At 41.6% G+C, this 10,144-nt stretch overlaps 1 protein-coding gene across 1 annotated transcript; it reads left to right on the forward strand.

Annotated features, from left to right (window-relative positions):
* Positions 1-333: 333 nt before the first annotated feature.
* On the forward strand, positions 334-4,780 carry copz1 (COPI coat complex subunit zeta 1). The gene is made up of 9 exons (XM_034590226.1): positions 334-474; positions 879-947; positions 1,745-1,826; positions 1,919-2,010; positions 2,835-2,890; positions 3,003-3,080; positions 3,217-3,268; positions 3,350-3,388; positions 4,165-4,780. Exons 1-9 carry the CDS (start codon positions 457-459, stop codon positions 4,210-4,212), a joined length of 534 nt encoding a protein of 177 aa, XP_034446117.1. The 5' UTR covers positions 334-456; the 3' UTR covers positions 4,213-4,780.
* The last annotated feature ends 5,364 nt before the right edge of the window (positions 4,781-10,144 follow it).

Consider the following 10,144-nt stretch of genomic DNA (forward strand, 5'->3'; position numbering starts at 1 on the left):
TTTTTCTGTTTAAAGAATCTGTCATCAGTTACTTCAATTGAATTGGATTTGGCTGCAACGCTGTTAACTCCTAAAACGTTTTAAGGACTGAAGCACTTCACTCACTCTTCCATTATTATAGTGGTGAGTAGATAATGAGTGAATTTTCCTTTTTCCCTTTAATGTGCAGCTTTCTCACATCATCAGTAACATGAGAAGATGGAGGGAGGGAAAACTATTACATCGATAGATAGATTTTATAATTATTATGACAGATAATAATAATAATCACCATAATAATCATAATCATAATAATGCTTTATTTTCCCCCTCCCCCGGAAGTAATAGTTGTGCTCTTTGCCCTGAACGCACCACGTAACGGACTGTGTCAGCCAATCCGAAACAGCCTCATTGACTGTACGTATGACGTAGGCCGCTGGTAGCTCGCTATCTGGACTGCTAACCAAGCTAAACAAGATGGATTCTCCCATACTGGTAATGCTAACGCCTGTATCTATTAAACACACTGTGCGGTTCACCCAGGTTTTTATATATAACCGCTTCACTAGATCGGCTCGTTGAGAATTGTTCCTCAGCTAAATGTGCTAGTTTCGCTATCGAGCTAACTGATGTTGACAGAGTTGGCTAACGTGTTAGCCTCGGGATAGCTAGCTCCGTGTACGTGTGTTTATTGGTGATGTGGAAGTGCCATGTCTTCCTTTTCAAATGCATAACAATCACGAGTGTGTCATTGAAGAGCGACTGAGCTGTGTTTGTTTTATTAATGTCCTCGCTGCCTGTTCATTCCCAGCCTATATGTTTGACTGAAGGCACCGATCAGTGAACTTAATGTCACTAACTTTGTATTGTGGATTGTTTGTGTCTGCCTCCTTCAACAGGAACCATCCTTATACACTGTGAAAGCAGTTCTGATCCTGGACAACGACGGAGACAGGCTTTATGCCAAGGTACGCGTTAGACAGATGTGCAATAACATCATCTTCAATCTTTACTCATCCTGTGAGTTAGACTCAACATTGTTTTATTTATCTTAATGTAGGTTTAGGTGAATCATTGTGTTTGTGTTTGAGGGCAGACATGTCTCAGATGTTTGTTATGTATATGTTAATAGTAACAAAGACAAACAACAGTTATTAGAAATGAATAGTTTATCTGTTTATAGTTTGGTAGAAGGTTTTATTTACTGGGATTTTACTCATATTTACACTGACTGCGACTGAAAACGGGTGTAAAAGTTTTGCCTCATCTACGTCTGGCAATACTCTGTATGTTTGTTGTTGTCAAATCTCATAAAAAGGCCAAAATCAGCCATTTACCTGTCCTCCCTCAACCTTATAAGATCCCACTAGCATGTGCTCTGTAGTTTATTTTAATTCATTCCCACACAATAGCTTTGGCTGCTCAATAGACCATCAGACAGACAGCTGAATCAAGTTTCTAACAAAAGCAGAGTGTTGTTTGCTAAATCAGTACCTAGTTGGTTGAGCAAATTTAATTATTATATAAAAAATATAAATTATTATGTCTTCAGCAGGAAGAAATGGGTAATAGAGATCAGCCGGGAAAATCAGAAAGTACTGAGACACAGAGTAATGTGCTCGTATTTGAATTGTTCAGTGTATGAACAAATACAGAATCACACAGCCTCATCTTCTAATCTTAGTTCAAACTAGTTAAAGGTTGATGTGAGTTTTGATTCACGTGTTTGAATGTCATAACGGTTTCATTTTCAATTGGTCTGCAGTATTATGATGACACATACCCAACAGCGAAGGAGCAGAAGGCGTTTGAGAAGAACATATTCAACAAAACACACAGGACAGACAGTAAGATGTGTTCAGATCAAACATCATTATACTTTGCTTTCCTCATAACGTGTCCAATCACATAACATGATTATTTTTTTGTGTGCCCTCAGGTGAGATAGCTTTACTCGAGGGTCTTACTGTTGTTTACAAGAGCAACATAGACCTCTTCTTTTATGTGATTGGAAGCTCACATGAAAATGAGGTAAATTCAATTTTATGATTCTCATTAGTCATATGAGAGCAGGAAGCACATTTTGAGCCCTGATTTTAATACAATTTTAAAGTATTGAATCGCATACGGACCTGGACAAGTTATTCTGTTTCTTCATGATGCGTCTTTATTTTACACTGTTGTGTACATTTAGTAGTAATTTGTGTGTTTGTTTTTACTTTTCACCAACTGCAGCTTGGTCTGAAGTTAACAAATTCATTTTGTTGCCTGCTGTGCATTTAACTTTGAATTTGAATGCCTTTTTAATTTGTACTTCCTCATTTCCTCAGTGGTGTTATTTATGTTGCCAAATAATATAAGCGATGTGGCTCCAGAGGAAACTTCACTCTTTATATCATTTCCATACAAATACCTACAGAATACAGCAGTTCAACTGAAGGTGTTGGCAATGATTTATCCAGCAAAGATTTTATCTGTTGAGGTCTGCATCAGTTTTACACCTCAGGTTCAGATTATTCATGTGCAGTGTCTTCAGCTTTGTGACACACTGTGTATTTTTTCTGGCTCTGGAAAAATACATTATTTAATCTAAAATAGTACAAGTACATAAGATAAACTTTTTTTAAATATAATTATTTTAACCTTTATAAACTGAGGTGTTCTTTTTGCACTATATGTATCTCTTATTTAGCTTAGAGCCTCCACATAAAATACAAAATTTGTTTGTACTTGTTTTGCAAGAATGTTGAGCACCATTAAAAAGTGATTTTTCGTTTTTTCAAGTTGATGCTGACACTTGATTGTGGATCCATTAGTCTCAAACAGATTCTCATCAATTGTTTTATTCTCCGCAGCTCATGCTCATGGCTGTTCTAAATTGCCTCTTTGATTCGCTCAGTCAGATGTTGAGGTACGTTCTGGCAGCTGTTATTAATGTCAAAAACATTTTCTTCTAAAAATCTCTCTTGAAGTTTCGAAAGTCCTGCTTGACGTTTACAGTATGTTTTTGTCTTTCTCTGTAGGAAAAATGTTGAGAGGAGGGCGTTGTTGGAGAATATGGAGGGACTCTTCCTGGCTGTGGACGAGATTGTGGACGGAGGGTAAGTAAGAAATAAGCAGCTGGAAAACTTGTGATGCAAAGTCATCTAATGCTAAACGGACTGCGGTATTAATGCAGCGTCTTCTATTTCTCTGGTATCACTGTCTATTGGTCTGACTCTTTGCTGCCTCCTGCAGGGTGATCCTGGAGAGTGACCCGCAACAAGTTGTGCACCGTGTGGCTCTCAGAGTAAGATCAGCTCCTCTCTGAAATATTTCGCAATGTTTTAATTTAGTTGTGTCTGCTGTAACATAACAAATGTTCCTACAGGGGGATGATGTGCCTTTGACAGAGCAGACGGTCACACAGGTAAGAAAACGGGCTGCCTTGATCTTCTCTCTGCTATAACATGTAGAAGCTCTATTGGTTTATTGACTGTTAAAAGGCATTACTTCAGAGCCTATTCCATCACTCTTGTCCACCCCTACTCTGTCACTGGCCTATCGGTTCACATACATTGCCTTCTCTTGCATACATGACAGTGTACATGATAGCTAATTATTTTGTGGTGAAGTAGTAGGAAGCTAACGGGGACTCCTGAGCTTAACTCCTCACAGGAGTCTGCTTTTGTGTGTGAGCTCCTCATGATTAATGTTGTCATTTAAGAGGCCTGAGACTGGCTACCGCCATCCCTCCTCTGGCTTTGATTAATAGCCGTCCCCAATCCCCGTGCTTTATGGTTATGATTCAGCTTTCATTCGATGAATTAAGATGATTAATTAGGCCTTTCATATTTCTCTTCATTTCCATCACCAGTTCATCATTCTTTGTTCGTTTTTTTAATAAGTATGTGAAACTTTTTTTCCGCCCAATTCTTTGCTTTTACCGCAACAAGATGCAACTTGTTTTTCATTTTATTTTATCGACACTAATTACTCATTGGAGTAATTACAGAATTTTGATGAAAAAACATTAAATAAATCAGACATATTTAGGAAACTTATATCTATGAGTGTGTGAGAACTGGTGCAGCTTGACCACCTTGGCGGGGGTATGCGCTCTCCTGACTGCCATTCTAGTTTTATACTTAATTGTTTTGTTTTTTGGGTGATCTGCTTGGTCTGAGTTGAGTTTTTTCTCCACAGGTTCTTCAGTCTGCCAAAGAACAGATCAAGTGGTCGCTTCTACGATAGAGTGACCCGAGCACCAGTCTACCAGTGAGCCGCTGTTCAGCCCAGTCTTCATGGCACTGATCTTTTTCCTTTTTTCCACTTCTTCATTCAAAGCTGTGAGGAGTACAACTGGCAGATCCAGTCACACTCCCCGAACTAAGGCTTTATAAACTTAAATGTTCCAATTCCTTTATTTTCTTTGTGCATTCTATGACATAATCCACTTGATGATAAGATATGGTGTACATTCCAGTTTCAGGGCTGGCCTGTTTTGTTATATTTGTTTTTTAATTACAGAACCTGGGAGCTTCTTAATCCAGTGTTTTATGCTGTAAAACTCTGCCACAACATTCCTTGTATCCCTTAGAACAAGAACTGTATCCGATTTGATATCCATCTGTCACCTCCTGCAGATCACTGCAGTTGGTATCAAGTCTTTATCTCCGTCTCTCATTGTACATGAATATTGTTCTTAAAAAAGTGTACAAGTAGTCAAACCACTGATCACAGGTCCTTCTGCATTGACTTTCTCCGGAGATCTTCCATCATCAGATATTATTAATAAATGTTTGTTGACACTGGCACGCGATCATCTGTGATATGTTGAACGGTTCCTCCATCATTCTCACACAGCGTATGTGAAGCTTTTATACCTAATCAGGTTTAGCGGGTTTTGATGCGCTAGTGTATTTCAGAGCTGACAAGCTGTTTACTCTTTGTTCTTCAAAACCTCAGCCAGAGCCAGCAGGAGGTAGAGCAAGGGCGCCATCTCCTGGTGTTTTCAGCAAATAGCCAAGGCTGAGGTATGCAAATGCATTCAGACAATGAGGTACAGAGAGGGGGGGGGGGGGGGGACCCATTCGTGCAGCTATGATCAGGAGCCCACACAATAATTTGTGCTGTCACATGCAGATAAGTTTTATGGAGTCATACTTAATTCATTTCATCTCGATATTGAGCCACTGTGTGCATCGTGAATTGTGCGCTCCCACGTCTGCACCCCCCACCTTCACACACAAATGTCATGCACTCATTTTAATGCAAATGAAGGATACACCCCAGAGAGAAAGGGATGTGAGAATAAGCACTACATCATGTCAGGACCTGATGCATATTACAGGAGAGGTGATATATTTGCATTGTTCAAGTTAGGTTTCCCTGTATGTGCTCATGCTGATCACTCAAAGGTGTTCTTTTTGTGGGGGGATTTGTGTTGGTTGTGCTACAAACAGATCCAACCATTGCTAATTTGAACCATATTAAGTAGCAGGTCTTGTTACAGCTCATTTCTCTTAAGTTCCCTGTCCTTACAATCCAGACTCTTCATCCCAATGAACATGCCGTGCTCTGACATGTCTGTTGGCCAGAGTTAAAAGTCATTAAGCCACTGTTTGCTGCATTTTCACAAATCTGCCTATTTAATAAGTTTGCCATATTTCTTTTAAATGTCTTTCACTCATCTGTACCTGACTACGTCCTTTGGCTTACACATCAAAGTGAAAGAAGAACTGAGCGCTCTTGATGTAGAGATGTCTAATGCCTGGAGCTGTTTGTGGAAAAAGATCGCACACATTAGCGGTTATGTCGGAATGCAGGCCATTTATTTGCCCTGTGGGAAATTTCATACCTTCCACTGGCAAACAATTGGTTAAATCTTGTGGGAAAATGGCTGTCATAGTGTGAGATGCAGTCATGGCGTTTTGAGACACTTAGGAATAAAAACAACAAACATACAGATATTGAATCAGTCTTGTGTGCACACTGTACGCTGTGTGCAGAGAATTTCTGTTAAAGGAAAATACATTACATAGGTATTCCGGGTTCAAGGAATGTATTGATTTCAGTTACTCTAAATAATTCCAGGCCAAACTATAAATTACAAATGCATAAATGCAGTAGCATTTTTAAAATATGCATTTATGTATCAATCATAGCTATGTGCTGGGAGTTAAATTTGATACAAAACAAGGAAACAATGTCTATATATGCACCTGGATACGTGTGTTTTTGTTCCATATATAGTGAGCAGTGTAGTCTATGAAACTGTTACTGGCTCTGCCCTGTGGACCTATTGTCTTGGCTTCTCTCCAGTTTGATTCAGCCCTTGAATCTGTGTCTTTATGGCTGCAGAGATAGCATGAATGGAGGCTGTGTCGGTGCTCCTTGCTCGGTGTTTTACTGGCGAAAGAGCAGTAAGGAAGGCAAAGGTAATCACTATAAATGGACTCAGTTTACTGGTATAATGAGGACGACTCCTGTCTCAGCGTGTGGTTTCAGCGAGGGGGGGAGAAACATGAAGGTCAAAGAGGACAAGGTTTTCACATGTAGACCGCAGTAAATGTGATTAGATGAGATCCCAGCAAGGGCACGGTGGGGAAGAGAGAGGGTTAAAAAAGATTCCACCCAAGGTGCCTGTCCAGACCCTCACTCTTCATCTAGATAGCCCCGCAGCGCCATCGGCAGCCCAGTGACTTTCTTTCATCCGCTAATTACAGTTGCACCATCATAAAAACCAGCAAGGTAATTTATATTAATTATACAGGAATGAGTATAACAGTTTGAAACGCCATGGCTTGATAGGCTGTACATAACACGCAGTAAAATTGTCAGAGACGTGTGGGCCAGAGCCTTGTAATTGATCGATGCATATAGTGAAAGAGTCGCTCGTGTGTGTGTGTGCGTGTGTGTGTGTGTGAGAATTAGAGTCAATAAATTATCATCATCTGTAAGCTTGCAGAGTCTTTATGTCATAGTCAATGGGCCTGAGTACCCATCCGATGCCTTGCCCCTCTAAAGAGAAACAACGCTGGGGAAAACAATGACAGTATGTTGGATCCAATACAGTAAACATATTACAGAAAGTGCCATTACTTTGTCGGAGCAGGACAAAGGGCAAGACCCGCATGATGTTTAATGACCTAGTGTATTAAAATTAACAAGGGGCATTTTTATCTCCAGTGCGCTCACATTTCCACCCAGTACAAAGATCTATCAAAGATTATCGTAATTTGTGCGAAAGCAGGCTAATATCAAAGGAAATCAAAGGACATTAACACTTAGCACAATTAGCGCTTGAAGCAGTAAAAATGAAGGAAACAGCCATATCTTCAGAATCATTGTAAACACAGCCTTTAAAAATACGTCATTAAAGTCTGCTGGAGGGGCATGTGGGTTGTGTGTGTGCATGCTGAGAGAGGATGGTATGGGTTCAGGCCTGCCTCCCTTTGCCTCAGCAGCATGATGTGGTTTATGGCCCCAGTTGCCCTCTCTGGGTCTGTTTATGGATTCCCATAGAATGGAGAATCATGGCCACTCCAGGGAAAGCCAGCCAAAAACAACACCTCCACCACTGCACTCTCGCCTGCCTTTGCCATAATTCAGCCCACTGTTTATGTTTCTGAAGAGAGAGAGGGGGGGGGGGGCTGAGTATTCATAGTAATCACATAAGATGACTGTAAATTCTGATGCTAATGTTTAATTTTTTTGTTGATGTAAGATAAAACCGTCACCACAAATGTGGCTGGTTTATTGGATGTCGTTACAGGTTGGTGAAAAAATTGTGGGCTTTGTTAAGGGAAAGCTTTTTTCTTGCGGTTGGAATAGCATTGCCTTTGCAGGACCAGTTATTTTATGATACCTGTAAGATTTATCACATGAAAATGTTCAACTTTGATAGGATAATGAAAGTGCACCACCAAGGGCGTTGTTAATCGAGGAAATATTCTACCTGATGTGTTTTCCCTCTGCTGTTTTCCCCACAGTTCTCCTGTACCAGTGCAGTGCATTACTCTTTACTGAAAGCATACTTTGGAAGAATGATAGTGGAGGCACTCTGGACGTGAAAATACTCTCTGCTCAAAGCTGGTGCTGGTTACGCGCAGCAGGGCCATATTGTGTTTCTTTATGGTGAGATGGCAAAACAAAATCCTGGGACAGAGTTGCTCGGGTTTGCTGTGCCGCAGGGGGAACTCCATCATCCTCTGAGGCCGCACAACTGGGTCACATCTGGTTAGTGAATGGTCTCAACTGGACCCTGGCCGACCCCCCTCCTCAAAAACCCCTCACAGACTGGCTGCAGTCCTGAGGGCCGCGTCTGGCCGTGCCGCCTGTCGCTGCTGCGGACGGTGCAGTGTCATGACAGTCAAGAGGTTACTCGGTTACTGCTGTCAACACTAAAGTTTGGGCTTTGCAGTGATGCAGAAGAGCACTAAAGTAGGGCCCTGAGTCATTTTCACTGCAGAGTCGAGATCAGACACAGCCCTGGCTGCTGTAAAGCTTTTATGAGGGTTGCTGTTGGTGTTGTTCCACTCCCACTGCACCACTACATCTATTCCTCCTCTTTCTTCAGGCCATGTTTAGTCTTGCTTTGCACGAAAAATTCCTCCGCATGCCTTGCAGCTTTTTTTTTACTACAGTTTGTGTTTATGCTTTTTTCTGTCACAGCAGCTAAAGAATGTATAGAAAAGCATTTTCTGTGGCATACCTCTGAACCCTCAGTTTTGTTCCCTCCTCCCTGTGTCATCTATTCTTTCTCACTTTCTCCCCTCCCTCCCAGTGGATTCCCCCAACCACACCACAACACCGGTTAACAGACGCTGGCCTGACAGATTTACTGCCATCGTCTTTCCATTGGCCGCCAGCGTGACAGCAGAGATTTAATGCCGCCTCCCCATTGGCCAGGGCTTGACAGGTGAATTTATGGCTGCACTGTGATTTGATGCCTCCTGCCTTTGAAGTGAGTTACAGCTCTGTCGCTTATAGGACACAGAAACGGTGTCAGGTTGCAATCGTAAAATCTTATCCCTGAAGGGAGGTGGCACAGGAGTATAATAGTCCTGACGTCATGAGGGGAGAAAAGACCTTCTTGTGAGCACAGGGGAAGAATGGAGAAATGTGTGATAGGATAAAATGCTAGGTATCTATCCAAAAAAAATGCTTTGAACACTTCACAAAATACTCTGTCAACACCAAAGAAAGCATTTGAGTTGTGCTGCGGAGCAAGAGACATGGAAGACTTGTGTGTTTTGCACATCTGCACGCATCCATAATGATTTGATAAGGTTTTTCTGCCTCAATGTGCATGTCCATTAGTCCAAGCTGTCTTATACGTCCTCCATATTTAAATTTCGAAAAAGATAAATGAGCAAAATGAAAGCGGATCCACAGCAGCAATCTTCCAAAGTCACTTTGGGGCCTGACTTGTGTATCTGCTCGCTGCAGCACCCGTGTTCGTGCAACACCATCATCTATCTGCGGCCTATCTCTTCATCAGCCTGACAGTCTATCCTGACAGGATCAAGAGGAGCGAGAGCGTGGCCCTGTAACAGCCTTGACCCATGGAAATCTCTTAAGGGTAAATAGCACGGCTGCCCCTGCCCTGTCTATCAACCTCCAGTGAATCCATGCACCGTTTCCCCGGGAGATCAAATCCCTCTCTTTACTCTTTCACTTCACACCTGAGGTCGTCTGCTCAAGTGGAAAATTGTCTGAAAATGAAGAGGCAGAGGAAAGCCCTGGACTTGCCTTGTCAAGCGGGGGTTGCATAATTTGACGAGAGACCTTCTCGTGAACTTGATAACTCGGGGTTACGCAGCGTGCCCTCTGACAATGTGCCATGTAAGAGAAAGAAAACAGGTATTACATCTGAAAGAGAGACGATCCCCCTGAACTCGGAGGGGATGATGGATGGTTTTGCGGCGTGTTAGAAGACGATGAGACAAATACCCATGAATAGAGGTAACTGATTACATGAGGTCTTTTCTGTACATGTGATTCTGACTTCTTTTGAACTGTCAAATTTAACCAACTCAGCAGTTTTTAAGGTCACTGAAAGTTGATATTCTCTCATACTGGAGATGAAATTATTTTATTTTCATCTCTCCCTCAGTGTGTTTCTTGTCTGCGGAACTAAAGGTTGTGTTTTCCCTCATAAATAAGTCTTCAGTGAAGTATC

This window comes from Hippoglossus hippoglossus, chromosome 7, assembly GCF_009819705.1.
Source record: "Hippoglossus hippoglossus isolate fHipHip1 chromosome 7, fHipHip1.pri, whole genome shotgun sequence".
Taxonomy (NCBI): Eukaryota; Metazoa; Chordata; class Actinopteri; order Pleuronectiformes; family Pleuronectidae; genus Hippoglossus; species Hippoglossus hippoglossus.

Excerpts from the sequence above, each read along its gene's own strand:
- copz1 (XM_034590226.1), top strand. Across the intron at positions 3,081-3,216 it reads GACGAGATTGTGGACGGAGG|GGTGATCCTGGAGAGTGACC; the intron begins GTAAGTAAGAAA and ends TGCCTCCTGCAG. Across the intron at positions 3,269-3,349 it reads TGCACCGTGTGGCTCTCAGA|GGGGATGATGTGCCTTTGAC; the intron begins GTAAGATCAGCT and ends ATGTTCCTACAG.